Source organism: Saccostrea cucullata, unplaced genomic scaffold (genome assembly GCF_032062105.1).
Source record: "Saccostrea cucullata isolate Sc308-1 unplaced genomic scaffold, CSIRO_AGI_Scuc_v1 ctg4644, whole genome shotgun sequence".
Taxonomy (NCBI): domain Eukaryota; kingdom Metazoa; phylum Mollusca; class Bivalvia; order Ostreida; family Ostreidae; genus Saccostrea; species Saccostrea cuccullata.
The window spans coordinates 1-16470 of record NW_026930645.1 but is presented as its reverse complement, the minus strand read 5'-3'; the positions used below and the strand labels follow the sequence as shown (position 1 = coordinate 16470).

General features: G+C 35.5%; 2 protein-coding genes across 2 annotated transcripts; both read left to right on the top strand.

Moving 5' to 3' along the window:
• The first annotated feature begins 1614 nt into the window (after positions 1 to 1614).
• Positions 1615 to 3769, top strand: LOC134229427 (CAP-Gly domain-containing linker protein 1-like). The gene has a single exon (XM_062711182.1). It carries the CDS (start codon positions 1907 to 1909, stop codon positions 3767 to 3769), a length of 1863 nt encoding a protein of 620 aa, XP_062567166.1. The 5' UTR covers positions 1615 to 1906.
• Positions 3756 to 9247, top strand: LOC134229426 (uncharacterized). Its single transcript, XM_062711181.1, has 2 exons — positions 3756 to 7354; positions 8318 to 9247. The coding sequence occupies exons 1-2, from the start codon at positions 3756 to 3758 to the stop codon at positions 8670 to 8672; spliced, it is 3954 nt and encodes a 1317-aa protein (XP_062567165.1). The 3' UTR covers positions 8673 to 9247.
• The last annotated feature ends 7223 nt before the right edge of the window (positions 9248 to 16470 follow it).

The window sequence follows — 16470 nt, the reverse complement described above, 5'->3', positions numbered from 1 at the left end:
AATTTTCGAAATTTCTTATTTTTATGCAAAATTTCATGAATTTTACAGCATATTTTCTTTCGGAAAACATAGAGCACACGCTTGCCTATCTATCAAATTTATATATGTTATACACTGATATCAGATGCAGTATATGTGTTAAAATCTCAGATAGGCAAGCCTGTGCTCTATGTTTTCCAAAGTGAATTGTATCCCAAATATGACAAAATTCCACCAGAATTGAGAAAATTCAGGAAAATGTCCTATTTCTGCACCCTTTAGTGGCTTCCATGTAAGCTTTGAATCAAAATTAGTGCTTGTCTTAAAGTTAGCATCATTTTAACTTCTTAATTAACTACAAACTATCACAATTTTACCAATGTTCTGATTTTTATATCAAATAAGGGGCCAGATTCGGCTGTTACCCTATCTCGTCTTTTCATTGCAAAAGTTCAAAGGGTTCTCGAGATATCGTATGGAAACGAAAGCGTTACAGACAGCTTGACAGAAAGACGGACGGACGGACAAACCCAAATTAATATCCCCCACTTTTCAAGCGGGAGTCAATTTGCAGAGGCATAATATAAACGGAATTTTTCGTTGCTGGGTCTCTAGATTTCTCACAGGGGTTAAATACCAAACCCGTGATGTCATAAGTGTTGATCATGCACTAGCAGAGTGAAAGTGAAACGTAGGGCCTAACAAGAATTCATGTAAACAAACACAAGAAATCTGAGTTTAAAAGCATTTAGAATAAACATCATGACTGTGTTATTCATGTGGTAATAAAGAATATGACTAAGGTCTTTGGCAAAGAAGGGTTTCCGGAGAAAAAAGGTTTATATATAGGTTTTTTCACTTATGAAAAAAAGTCAATGAGAGTGATCTCCCGTATGGAATTCTCAAGGCGCTGAAAACAAAGCATACGTTACAGGCTGAGTAGGTAAAGGTAAGTTTTGATTGGCCAAAAATAAAATAAAATTTAATATTTTTTCCCGTGACTAGGTTGTTACAGCAAATTTAACATTGTACGAAACATTTTTTCCGGATTTGGTTTTAATGTTAGATTTTTCCGGATTTGGTTCAAATATTATAATTTTTCCCGCGAGCACGAGATTTTTCACAACTGTTGAAATTGTTTACCAGTATATTTTCTAGTCACTGTGCTGATTTATCATATTATTTTAACTTTTCTACGAGAGAAAACTTCTAAGTTGGTAAGTTAAACATGAAATCTATTTGTATATTGTTGCAGAAGAAATTTTGACGTGCATTATTGTTGTAAATCATATGTTTACGAAAGTGTTTACAGTTTACCTGTTAGGTGTAATTCTTTTTTACGGACATGTTAGAAAGTTCACATGAAAGATTTTTGATTTATGACTATGTCTAGGAAATTTAGGCCATAATAAGTTGATATATGTAATATGATATTGAAAACTAAAAACTTGCTGTAATTTTTAGCATGAAATTATTTGGTGCATGTGCACTCAGTAATAATCGTACATTTTGTTGAGCATTTTCTAGCGATTCTTTTGAAATTGTGTGATTTGAAAGTAATTAGAATTTCATATGTGCTAATTTACTAGGGTACATGTGTAATATTTATTGAAAAAGTATTGTTTACAAAGAATATAGAGTATTTATTTATAATTGAGAGTGATGTTAACTTGTCAATTGCTGAGTATGTGGTTTATGAGTAATTTCAAGTACTTATTTATGTTTTCTATGTATTTACAGTAAATCACATCAAGTCACGTCACATCACATCATGTTACGTCATCATACATGTCGCTGTCACTGGAAATAAAGATGTGCATTTACAAAAGGAGTTAAATTCTCTGTCTATGAACTTACATGATGATAGTCAGTACAACATTTACAACTTAGAAGATTCTTGTTCATAGAAGTTCAGGAAAGAGGCGTCATGGCAACTGGTGATACACGAGAAGAGTCAAGACTTCAAACCTTAACAAAAAAAGGCTTGGAATATCAGATGGACAGAAAATCTAAGTATCGACGAGCATGTGAGGGTGCACTTGTAGCTTTGAGTGACAATATTCAACAGTTATTGATTACATCAACAGATGCGAATGAAGTGAAAGAACTCCACAAGAAATGGTTGAAAGCTTATGATGAACTGTTATATTCTCACGAAAGTTTTCAGGATCTTTTGAAACAGTCTTCTGAAGATGAAGAAAAAGATGACAAGGAATTCCAGGAAAGGAATAAGAGATTTCAGGAAGTGAAAGATTCTGTGGAACAGTGGTTCGCAAAACATGCAAGAGAACGTACACCAAGTCAAGTATCGTTTGATGCAAAATCTGTGAAATCCAGACGGTCACATTCGTCAAAAGCTTCGAGTCAAATTTCCCTGGAGAAATTAAAAGAAGGTCAACGAAAAGCAGAATTGTTAGCCAAAGCATCAGCGTTAGACGAACAACGAAAGTTAGAAGCAGCCAAACTTGAACTGAAAATGAAAGAAGAAGAGCTGAAAATTAAAACTGAGCTTAAGATAAGTGATGCGAGAACCAGATTACTAGAAGAACTAGAAAGAAGTGAGCTGCATGACCAACAACTGGAAAACTCTCTCATCAATGAAAATCAAGACAGGAATGTGACTTTTCATCTTGATCCTATGAATGCGCTTGCAAGTGAGATCTCTACTCCAAATATAAGTCATCGACCTGTGCCACATATTGGTAATTCAGCATTGCTAACACCCATACAGGATTTCAAACCTGAATCAACTAGTGAAATTCAGACTGTAGCTCGTGAATTGAACAAACCAAAGGCTGAAATACAGAAGTTTGATGGTAACCCTATGAACTACACAAAATTCTTAAGACAATTCAATGCTAGAATTTGCTCCAACACAGACTCTTATGAAGAACTTTTGAACTTTTTGTTACAGTTCACTGTTGGTGAGGCCCAAAAAATCGTAACTGGTTATTCATATCTGGATGCGGAACGTGGATACAAAGCGGCACTGGAAGAGTTAAAGGATCGCTATGGTGATCCTGATATCATAGCGCAAGCATATGTAAAGAAAGCGCTTGACTGGCCAGTAGTGAAACAAGAAAATGCAAAAGATTTAGATCAGTTTGCTATATTCCTGCGTGAGTGTCAATATGCAGTAGAAAACATTGATGCGGGCCGTGTTCTGGAATATTCTGAAAATTTGAAACTTTTGGTAAAAAAACTCCCATTTTATCTTCATGATAAATGGCGGAACTGTGTATATGATCTGAAAGAAAAGAAACTATCAGTGAAATTTTACCATCTGGTCGACTTTGTTAGGAAAGAAGCCAAAAAAGCAACCGACCCCATATATGGAAAAGAAATGATGAGTACTCCAAGTACAGCCAACAAACGCTTACAAGACCACAAGAAATCAGAGACACGTAAGAACTTCACCGTGAAAACCGATTCAAGATCCATGAGTGATAACAGTGCTACACAGATGAAAACATTTTCAAGACAATGTATATACTGTAAGGGAGCTCACTCATTAGATATGTGCTTAAGTATCACTATCCTACCTCTTAGAGACAGATATGCATTCTTGAAAACAAATGGGCTGTGTTTTTCTTGTCTAAAATCTGGACATCTGAAAACTAACTGTCGACAAAAGATGTCATGTGCTCACTGTAACAAGTCTCATCCTTCCATTCTTCATGTTGACCCTAGACAGAATGAAGAACCAAACACTGCTACAAGAGAATATAAAGCTAGTGAAACTCCGTTGTCGGCTACGTACGTCATCTACAGTTCATATGGGGGCTGGTAAACAAGCTTTACCAATTGTGCCAGTCCGAGTCAAGTCAAAGTTGAGTGACAAATACGTAGAGACTTATGCTTTCCTCGACTCCGGAAGTAATGCAACATTCTGTTTGGAGAACATTGCCAGATCATTGAAAGTAGAAGGAAAGAAAATGAACCTTGACCTCACAACAATGGGACATCAGCAAATAAAGACTTGTTATGTCATTTCCGGCTTAGAGATATGTGACATCAGTGGTATGAATGTGTTAGAACTTCCGCCCGTTTACACACAACCTGTGTTACCTGTGTCAAGGACAGATGTCACTTCACCAGAGGATATCAAGAACTATTCATACCTCAGTGATATTGAACTTCCTGTAATTGATGGAGATGTTGGACTTCTCATAGGAGTCAATGTGCCGAAGGCAATGGAACCTTGGGAAGTTATACCCAGTATTGATAATGGACCCTTCGCTATGAAAACCTTGCTAGGCTGGGTAATAAATGGACCATTGGAAATTCATTCCAATACAACAAATAGATTTGTATCTGTTAATCGCGTCGATGCGAAACCAAGGATCCGCTTTGAGGAACAGATCCGTGATCAGTTCAACCATGACTTTAATGAAAGGACTATTGATGATAAGTGTGAGCCCTCAAAGGAGGATAGAAGATTTCTAGAATGTGTGTCGAACTCGATTCATTTCGAAGATGGACATTACATAATTAGCCTTCCATTTAAGTCAGACAATGTGTGTTTACCTAATAATAGGAAACAAGTTGAACAAAGACTGACGTCACTTCAGAAACGATTTAGTCGTGATGAAAATTTTCATGAAGAGTACTGTGTATTCATGAAAAAGATTCTTGATGAAGGATATGCTGTGAAAGTGCCAGATGAGAAACTTACCCAGGCAGATGGACGAGTGTGGTATTTACCTCACCACGGAGTATACCATCCTAAGAAAAAGAAGCTGAGAGTTGTATTCGATTGTGCAGCTCGATACCAGGGAAATTCATTGAATGATCAACTGTTACAAGGACCGAATCTGACAAATACTCTGATTGGGACACTCCTTAGATTCAGACAAGAAGAAGTTGTGATTATGGGAGACATCGACAGCATGTTTTATCAAGTGAGAGTTCCGGACCAGGATACAAGTTTCCTCAGATTCCTTTGGTGGGAGGACGGAGATCCACGTAAACATGTCATTGAATATCAGATGATAGTACACTTATTTGGTGCGACATCATCACCAAGTTGTGCAAACTATGCATTGAGGAAAACAGCACAGGATTACAAAGGACTCTACAACACTGAAGTCATTAACACTGTTCTCAGAAACTTTTATGTGGATGACTGTTTGAAATCAGTGAAAACTGTGTCTGATGCAACTTCTCTATTGTTTGATGTACAAAATCTTCTTATGAAAGGAGGATTTCATATTTCTAAATGGATTAGCAATAGAAGAGAAGTAATGAACTGCATTCCATTTTCTGAGAGAGCTAAGGAGGTTAAAGACTTGGATTTGGACAATGACACCCTTCCCATTGATCGAGCCCTTGGGATTCAGTGGTGTGTAGAAAATGATGTTTTCCGTTTCAAGATGGACATTAAAGACCAACCCTTGACGAGGAGAGGTATCTTATCCATGACGAGCAGTGTATTCGATCCGTTAGGATTTTTGGCCCCATTCACCCTAAAAGCTAAGTGTTTACTTCAAGAACTCTGTAAACTTCAGCTAGGATGGGATGAGAGGATACCAGAGCATCTCGCACTACAATGGAATGAATGGATACAAGATCTAAAGAAACTCTCTGACTTTAAAGTGAAAAGATGCTTTATACCTGTGGAATTTGGAGAAATAAAATCTGCACAGCTACATCATTTTGCGGATGCCAGTGAACGTGGCTATGGAACCGTGTCGTACTTAAGACTAGAGAACTTTAATGGTGCAGTGTATTGTTCTTTCATTATTGGCAAGTCTCGTGTTGCCCCACTGAAACAAATTACCATTCCTCGACTAGAATTGACTGCGGCCACTGTTGCAGTTCGTACTGATAAGATGTTGAAGTCTGAATTAGATGTGTCGATAGACGAAACTGTGTTTTGGACGGACAGCATGGCAGTCATACGGTACATAAGAAACACCGCAACTAGATTTCACACTTTCGTTGCAAATAGACTCGCCTTTATACATGAAGGATCGAAACCCCAAGAATGGAGGTACATTAACACTAAACGAAATCCTGCAGATGATGCATCGAGAGGCATTTCAGCAGATGACATACTGCATGGACGCTGGATCCAGGCTCCTGAGTTTCTATTTACTCCTGTTGATTGTTGGACGGAGGCACCTGTAGAGGATTCACACGAAGCACTAGTCAATGATCCAGAGGTGAAGGAGGTATCAGTGAGAGCGTCAATAGCTGATGTTTCAAGAGCAGAGACAGGTGTTGATAAACTTATAAACTACCATTCGTCCTGGTTTATGTTACGAAAAAGTGTCGCATGGATATTGAAGATACGCAATGAACTACTGTATCGTATTAGACAAAAGAAACCTAGTGTCAACTCTTCAGAATCGCGAGCCAGAATGACACATCTATCAACACAAGATTTACATAAAGCTGAAATTGCTATTTTGAAATTCATCCAAAGAAAGTCATTTGCACCAGAAATTGACGAGCTGAAGAAAGGACATCATGTGAAACTATGCAGCAACATCAGAAAACTCGACCCTATTTTAGATGATGGACTAATTCGTGTTGGAGGTCGGTTACACAGAGCCAACATGCCCTTAGAAACCAAGCATCCGATCATCTTACCTAAGGATCATCATGTGTCAAATTTGATATTAAGACAGATACATCATGAACTGAAACATAGTGGTAGAAATCATATGCTTTCTATGTTAATACAGAAGTATTGGTTGATACATGCACCTTCCTCTATCAGGAAGTTGATTTCCAAATGCGTAGTGTGTCGTCGCAAAAGATCCAAAGTCGGAGAACAGAAAATGGCTCAATTACCAGAGGATCGCTTAATACCTGACGAACCACCATTCACAAGAGTGGGAGTGGATTATTTTGGCCCTTTTGAGGTGAAGTTGAAGAGAAGCCACGTCAAACGTTATGGCGTAATATTCACTTGTCTTGCCAGCCGTGCCGTGCATTTAGAAGTTGCTTCCTCTTTGACTACAGATTCGTACATCAACGCTTTGCGTCGTTTCATTGCACGTAGAGGTCAAGTAAAGAAAATCCGGTCGGACAATGGGACAAACTTTGTTGGGGCAGATCGTGAGTTACGAAACTCAATTAAAGACTGGAATGAATCACAGATTCACGAAGCAATGCTACAGAGAAACATTGATTGGCAGTTCAATCCCCCGGCAGGATCCCATCACGGAGGCGTTTGGGAGAGGATCATCAGGAGTGTCCGAAAAGTGATGAACAGTGTTCTAAGAGAGCAGATTTTGGATGATGAAGGACTCGGTACACTCATGTGTGAAATAGAGTCGATTCTTAATGACAGACCTATTACCAAGAGTTCGGATCGTTATGATGACCTGGAAGTATTGACACCAAATCATCTCTTGTTGATGAGAATGTGACCGCGTGTTTTTATCAATAAAAGTATTACTTAATAAAAACCCATTTGAATTACTGTTTTTAATTTTTGTCCATAATTTGTTTCCATACTTAGTATTAAGAAAGGGCGTTTGTATATATTTATTACACTAAGGCTTTTCCATAGTATATCCCATTTGGTCAAGCATGCTATTCATGCATGGATGAACCCAGGTATTTGATTGGATACTCTGGTAAGAACTTTACTACTGAAGTATTTTTAGACACTTTCAAAAAGATCCTTGAATTGAGCAGTGTGTTAACTGACTCTAGAATAATTTATTGATTTCAACAGTTTTGACAATTTCTGAATTAGACCTTATGGACAGTGGACAATATACTAAACAGGTCAGTTTATTAACATTTTTAACATAATTAATTATGAGCATGCAGTGTGAAAGTTATGTGAATGAGATTTGAGTAAAGAGTTATTTTTCATGAGTTTTATACATTTTGTCAATAATCAGTCAGACTTACTTTGTGATAATTTATTATAGCTATGACTGACTGAGATGAGAATACCGGTTTACAGATCAGGTTCATATACCATATATTTGGTAAGATGTGTGTCTAGTGAAGTTTGTGTATATTGTGATGTTCTGTTTGTGTTGTAAATAGAATTTCATTTGGATACAATGAATGGTGATGATAGTGAAAAGTAAATTATTTTATGGTAATGAATTTGCATATAATATGATGCATGAAATACTTTACGATCTTGGAAAGTTATGAGGAAAAATGTAATTATTTCCCTGAGCAGAATATTCAGTGTTTTATGCTATGTTTGTGTATGTGTGTTTGTCTGTGAATTATTTGTTACATATTTTATTTACAGAACCTTTTGTTTGTTTGTTTGTAAACAACATGACCTGGTACTGATAATACATTGGTGAAATGAACCCTGAACTTCTCGTTGTTATTTAAAATCAACGTCTACAAGAAGACAACCGAATTTACCACCTGGTGTATTTACCGAAACGGACAACTACTGTAGACGTCGTTGGAGGCAAGTCCAGTATATGGCTAATCTCTTTTGGAATCGATGGGTGAAAGAATATCTACCGTTACTACAAGAACGTCAAAAGTGGCATGAGTTGAAGAGAAACCTGAAAGTCGGTGATGTGGTCTTGGTTGTGGACTCAAACGCTCCTCGTAATTCGTGGCCCATGGGAGTGGTTCGTGAGATTATTCCTGATCGTTTTGGATTGGTACGTCAAGTTAAAGTAAAGACTGCAACAAACGTTTTGACGCGTCCGATAGATAAACTCTGTCTTGTTCTGGAGGTGGACGAACCTTGATTGTGAAATTATATGTATTTTCATGTATTGTTACAAACTTTTGATTGCTTTTCCATATACATGATATGTGTAGCTTATCGTGGGCATGTTACATTTTTGTTTTGTGCCGTCTTACATTTAACATACATTTGATTGTATTATATTGTTTATAATTGTGTCACTTAATGTTCCACAATTAGGGGGCTGGATTGTTACAGCAAATTTAACATTGTACGAAACATTTTTTCCGGATTTGGTTTTAATGTTAGATTTTTCCGGAATTGGTTCTAATATTATAATTTTTCCCGCGAGCACGAGATTTTTCACAACTGTTGAAATTGTTTACCAGTATATTTTCTAGTCACTGTGCTGATTTATCATATTATTTCAACTTTTCTACGAGAGAAAACTTCTAAGTTGGTAAGTTAAACATGAAATCTATTTGTATATTGTTGCAGAAGAAATTTTGACGTGCATTATTGTTGTAAATCATATGTTTACGAAAGTGTTTACAGTTTACCTGTTAGGTGTAATTCTTTTTTACGGACATGTTAGAAAGTTCACATGAAAGATTTTTTGATTTATGACTATGTCTAGCAAATTTAGGCCATAATAAGTTGATATATGTAGTATGATATTGAAAACTAAAGACTTGCTGTAATTTTTAGCATGAAATTATTTGGTGCATGTGCACTCAGTAATAATCGTACATTTTGTTGAGCATTTTCTAGCGATTCTTTTGAAATTGTGTGATTTGAAAGTAATTAGAATTTCATATGTGCTAATTTACTAGGGTACATGTGTAATATTTATTGAAAAAGTATTGTTTACAAAGAATATAGAGTATTTATTTATAATTGAGAGTGATGTTAACTTGTCAATTGCTGAGTATGTGGTTTATGAGTAATTTCAAGTACTTATTTATGTTTTCTATGTATTTACAGTAAATCACATCAAGTCACGTCACATCACATCATGTTACGTCATCATACATGTCGCTGTCACTGGAAATAAAGATGTGCATTTACAAAAGGAGTTAAATTCTCTGTCTATGAACTTACATGATGATAGTCAGTACATAGGTGGCAGTTTGATAGACATGAAGCGGCACATTCAAATATGTAATCATTCGCCAATCAAAACTTACTTTTTTATTAAGTGCAGATAAAGCGGAAGTAAGGCAGAATTGCGAAATTCTTAGCCACTTGCAGGTATAAAAACATCTTTTTCTTCGAAGGAACGGCATTGGAGCGGAACGAAATGGTACATATATTGATAGTAAGCTATACGTGAACGATTAATCGCGTCAAGTCTTCTGAGAAAGGCCCACAATACCCAAAACCCGAATTTGCCTCAAAAAGAGTGTCCTACCCTTCTTTTTTTTTTTATACATGCACATACTATATATTTATATTAACTTCCAGTGCCCGTGCATTTTCTTGGTAAACTAAAAGCAGTCAGGGAGTTTACTTGCCGATCAGCCTTTCCTCTGTCGTTCGTAACAAAAAGACGCAAAAGTTCAACACTACGCCGCACACTTTAAAACTTAATTTTTGTTTAAATCTAAACACTTTGGAAGAGGAACTTTCATCATCATTTATATGTATTAGAATATTTGCATAATACCCAGGAAAAAAGAAAAATATTTTAAAAGAAATAATGCATTTTCAAGTTATATAATCATTAGAGCCCCGCCCTGACACCAAAAAACCTGACCCTGGGAACCGGAAATTTAGAAATCTGAAAGAGGCATGCTTCCTCATCAAACATGTAACTATGTACATAATTCACTGGTTCAATACCCAGGAGCATAGGAGAATATATTTTTAACAATTAATGTATTTTCTCTCTAGTATATAATCAAAAGACCCCAACACTGACACTAAAATCCCTGACCCTGGGGCCATAAAGTTAACCATTTTGGAAGAAAGGTCTCTCGTCATCATTAATATGAACTTCGAACATTTGAATCATACCCATGAACAAAGAAAAAAATTTTCAAATAATTAATGTATTTTCTCTATATAATCATAGTGCCCCGCCTTAACACTAAAAAAAACTTACCCTGGCGCCACGAAATTGAGAAATCTGGAAGAGGCATACTTTACTCATCATAACTATGTACATAGTTTACTGGTTTGATACCCCGGAGAAGAGGAGAAGCATTTTAAAGAATTAATGTATTTTCACTATAAATTCAATAACCCCTCACCCTTACATAAGAACCCCTGATCCCCGCGCCATGAAATTAAAAATTTTGGAAGAGGTAGCCTAATTCTACATAACTATGCACTAGTTAAGTTTGTTAAAAACCAAGGAGCAGAGGAGAATATTTTAAAAGAATTAGTGTATTTTCACTTATAATCAATAGACCCTCAACCTAACTCAAGAACTCAAACCCAGAAGCCATGGAATTCACAATTTCGGAAAAGACATTCTTGCTTATCATAACAATGTACGTGATGAGTTGTTTAATACCCATGGAGAAGCAGGGAAGCAGATTCGAATCCATGCATTTTCACGATAAACAATTTATAGAGCCCCGCCCTAACACTATAACCACTGACACCCGGGCCATAAAATTCAATATTTTGGAAGAGACTGCCTTATTTAACACAACTATCTAAGATTTAATTTGTTTATTAAGTACACAGGAGCAAAGATTTTTTTTCAAATAAATAAATGCATCTGTCTATATAATTTATTCAGCCCAACCCTAGCACCAAGGAACCCCTGACCCTGGGACCATGAAATTCACAATTTTTGAAAAAGACAGCCTTATTCAACAAAACTATGTACTTGTTACATTATTTAATGCCCAAGAGCAGAGAAGAAAATTTTCAAAGAAATAATGCATTTCACTTTAAAATCTAATTAGCCCCACCCTAGCACTATAACCCTAACCCCAGGGTCAGGTATTTCACAACTTTGAAAGAGGACCCAATGCTGATTGCAATAATGTAAACAGTTTAACTGCTTGATGTTCAGGAGTAAAGAATCTGAATTTTGAAGATTGAATTAATTTTATTGTATTGATCCAACCCCTCAGGCCTGGGGGGGGGGGTTAGGGACTATAAAATTCACAATTCTGTTGTTCCCCTTCAGCCACAGATATGACAAATGTGGTTGAAATTGGTAAAGTGCTTGCACAGAAGAAGATTAAAATGTTCAAATGTTAACGCACGACGACAGACAAAAACGGATAACAATAGGTCACCTGAGTTTACTCAGTCGACCTAAAAAGACAACAGGCAATTTCAAGGACTTGTGGTCCCCAGCTTTCGGTGTCTTTGTGGGTGAGATGTCATTTTTTTATTATACAATCTCTTTAATATGAACGCTCTATCATATATCATTTAGAAATTATCACTGAAGTTGTTTTTTTTTTAAATCAAGATGTATTTGTGAAACACTGATGCCCCGTATGGCAACATATTTAGGATTCAACTTTTGTTAAATGCAAAAATAATATATATTGGTTCCCAAAGAAGGGTCTCCTAAAAGGAAACGCAATTATAAAAATTGAAGGCCCTATAATCATTTGTTCCGAACTTATGGCCAAATTAAAGGTTTTTTCATAAGTATAGAAACTTTAAGACCAAGGTTATTGGTATTCTTTGAAAGGTCTTTTCATAAAGAATACATATGTGAGGTATGGAAGCCCTAGTCCTTCCAATTAAAAAATTATGTCCAAGGTTAAAAAGATTTTAAAAGTAGGTCAAACTCTAAGATCAAGTTCAGAAGGTCAAGGTTATTGGTATTTAAAGAAATGTGTTGTCACAAGGATTACATATGTGGAGTATGTTAGCCCTAGCCCTTAAATTAAAAAAAATATTGCTACATGTATGTTAATGTTTTTTCAAAAGTCCGGAAAACTGTAAGGTCAAAGTCAAAAGGTCAGGGTTAGTGGTATCACCTAAAAAGTCTTGCGACAAAGAATACATAAGAAGTGTAATATGAAATCTTTAGCTCAAAGCATTCAGAAATTGTCGTCAAGATTAAAGTTTTTTCATAATTACAAAAATCTCAAAGGTAAGGAATTAAAGGCCAAGGTATTTGCTATCCAGTGAAAGTTGCCATATAGAATACGTATGTAAAGTATGAAAGCCCTAGCCCTTACCATTCAGAATTTATGACCAGGTTAAAAAAAGTTCAAAAGAAAGTCGAACTCCGATGCCAAAGGGTTAAAGGTCTTGCTATCAAATGAAAGGTCTTGTCAAAGGTATTAAATATGTAACATTTAAAGCACTAGCCTTTACCCTTGGAAAGTTTTGATCAAGGTTTGATTTTTAAAAAGTATGTCAAACTCCAAGGTGAAGGTCAAAGGGTAAAAGTTCTTGGTATCTAATAAAAGGCATTTTCACAAGGATTATAAATATGATGTATGAAAGCCCTAATCCTTTTCCGTTCAAAAGTTATGGACAAGGTTAAATTTTTCACAAGTACGTAAATCTCCAAGGTGAAGGTCAAAAGGTCAAAGTTGTTGTTATCGAAGGAGAGGTTCTTCTACAAAGAGTACATCTGCGAAGTATAAAATGTCCTGGTATCTACTATTTAAAAGATGTAGCCAAATAAAGTTAGGAATTTTAGTCGAAAAGTTGGTCAAAATCCAAGATCAAGGTCAAAAGGTCAAATTTGGTGGTACGCAAAGAAAGGCTTTGTCACAAGGAATAGATATGTGAATGATGAAAGTCATATCTCCACTAAATCAAAAGTTATGGGCAAGGTTAAATTTTTTGCGGACAAACAGACAAACATACAGACAGATAGAGAGACAGACAGACCGACGGACACGACAAAACTATATACCCCCGAAACTTCGTTTAATACTTTCGACTAGCATCAGTCAGCATAAAAAAAAAAACAGCACCATTAAACAAAGCATGAAACAAGCATAGCCTAACATTAACCTCGGAATTATGCCTCGGAAAAGTTTTGAGTTTCATGTACTAGTATTTCGATTAAAAAGCGAGAAAGTAAATTGATTTTTCATAATTCAAAATATTGATATATTATGAACTTTGCATGTCATGAAAGCATCGTTGTGTAAAACATTTTTTATTACTTTCAAACTGCTATTGTGAAATTTAATTATATACTTCTGGAGGCATAATACTACTTCAGTATAATTGACTTATGTTTACAAAAAAAGTAGCATTAAGAAAATTACCGCACAACAACTAATCTGTTTTATTGGCTGATTTAAAAAAAACTGGATGCTGGAATAAATTTGTTCCCTAAACTATGTAATTAAATGTTATATTTTCAAGAATAAACTAAATCTTACTTGCAAGCCCTCATCTTCGCTAGCCAAGGATTCCATTGATTCATTTTTTGCAGACGCATCTTCGTCTTCCTCTTCTGAGTTCCCATCTGTATCTTCAGAATCCTCAACTGTCTCTCCGCTACTTAATCTAAGAATGACAACTTATAATCATACCGACAAATTGTTTAACAAATTCTAAAATCTATATGCAGTTAAACTTGACCTAAATGACGAATTGAAGACCGACACAAGTCGTGTCAAATACATACAATCATATAGAGCAGCATTTCTTAACTTTTGTAAAGAAGCTTTAACGAATTCGGAATTTTGCTATGTAATACGGATAGAAAAGGGATTGCGTAAGGGAATTAATTATTCTCGTTGGGATTTTAAGGCTCTATTGGAAGTTTCAAAAAAAATATTCAAAAAGATTTACGAGGGGTGATAAAAAATTGCAAACTAATTGAACTACTTCCTTAAAAGAAATAAAGAAAAGTTTGAGGTGTTCATTATTTTTAGCTTGGCTTTGCTGAAAGCAAAGTCCTGGCTGTAAGCATCATGATCGACTGTCTTTATATAAATACATGTAGCACAGTAAACAAAACAAAAAACAAAAAGCATAAAAACAGACGCTTCCGATAAAGGAAATAGTCCTCTTGCTAGACGATATTCAAACAAATATTTTTTTACATTACAATCGTTGGAAAACTAAATGATCAATATTTTTGCCTGGTAATTAAACAGAAAGAGAAATTAGACATTTGCTTTATTGGTATAATCGTATATAACAATTTGTGCACATACGCTGTTATTTTGTTAGGGTCTTTCGTCTCCAACGGAAGACCCTTCTATTATTCTATTGTTTCTTTTTCACTTTTATTATTATTATTATTAGGGTCTTCCGTCTTCAGCGGAAGACCCTTCTATTATTCTTATGTTTCTTTTTCAATTTTATTATTATTCTTTTTCTCTGCACAAATTTTGTGCAGAAGATTTCTCAGAGATGGCTCCATGGATTTGCTTCAAATTTTCAGGGTTGATGCAGGATCATCTGAAGTTTATACCATTCTTTTTATTTTTTGAAAATCACTTCCGGTCTAGAGTTATCGCCCTTTTATTAAAATTAAAGGGACCTTCTTGTCCGTCATTGATCTCAGAAACGACTTGAGCTAGAGCGCTGAAATTTTCAGTGATGATAGAGGACATGTCCCCATGTTACTGGGAGTTTGGATAGTTTCCGGAAGTACCTAGTATGGAAGCTCGGTAGGGGTCAAAATTTAGAACACGAATCAGGAGTGATTTTTGGAGGCATTTTGCATCATAACTTTTAAAGTATAAATATTTTGTAAGAACATACTGAACAATATTTGTGCAGAATGACAAAATCTTTCATATGATTCCATTAAAAAAGTGCTGAATCATCACATTTAGGGCGAAAAGGGGCCAAAAGTCTTTAATCGATAACTCTTTAACAATCAATATTTTGTTATACATTACTGAAGCAGAAATGTTTATCTCAAGCATCTACAACTATATATTATGATTTTAATGTCGTATATTACATAATTAGGGGCCAGAAGGGGCCAGAACGCTAAATTTTTGACGCTTTATATCTCGAAAGTGAGAAATATTTTGATAAGTGGTATTGAACAAAAGATGTTCAAAATAATGTTCTAAACAATATGCAACCTTTCATTTTTCGCTAAACGTCCCCATTAGGGAGTTGAAGGGTTGGCCCCTAAATATTTCTTTTGCAAATAACTCAAAAACGAAGAAGAATTTCTGTATAGTTGTTGAACAAAAAGTGTTCAAAATCCTAAGAGCTTTAAGATGACACCAAGAAAAAAGGGCTGGACGCTCAATTAGGGGCCAAGAGGGGTCAAAATTCTTCCTTGGATTACTCATTATGAGTAAATAATTTGTTATACATTACTGAAGCACAGATGTTTATCTCAAGCATCTACAACTATATATTATGATTTTCATGTCGTATGGTACATAATTAGGGGCCACAAGGGGCCAGAATGCTAAATCTTTGACGCTTTATATCTCAAAAATGAGAAATATTTTGATAAGTGGTATTGAACAAAAGATGTTCAAAATAATGTTCTGAACAATATGCAACCTTTCATTTTTCGCTAAACGTCCCCATGAGGGAGTTGAAGGGTTGGCCCCTAAATATTTCTTTTGCAAATAACTCAAAAACGAAAAAGAATATCTGATTAGTTGTTGAACAAAAAGTGTTCAAAATCCTAAAAGCTTTACAATGACATCAAGAAAAAGGGGCTGGGCGCTCAATTAGGGGCCAAGAGGGGCCAAAAGTCTTCATTGGACTACTCTTTTACAATCAATATTTTGTTATACATTACTGAAGCAGAAATGTTTATCTCAAGCATCTACAATTATAAATTATGATTTTAATGTCGTATATTACATAATTAGGGGCCAGAAGGGGCCAGAACGCTAAATTTTTGACGCTTTATATCTCGAAAGTGAGAAATATTTTGATAAGTGGTATTGAACAAAAGTTGTTCAAAATCATGTTCTAAACAA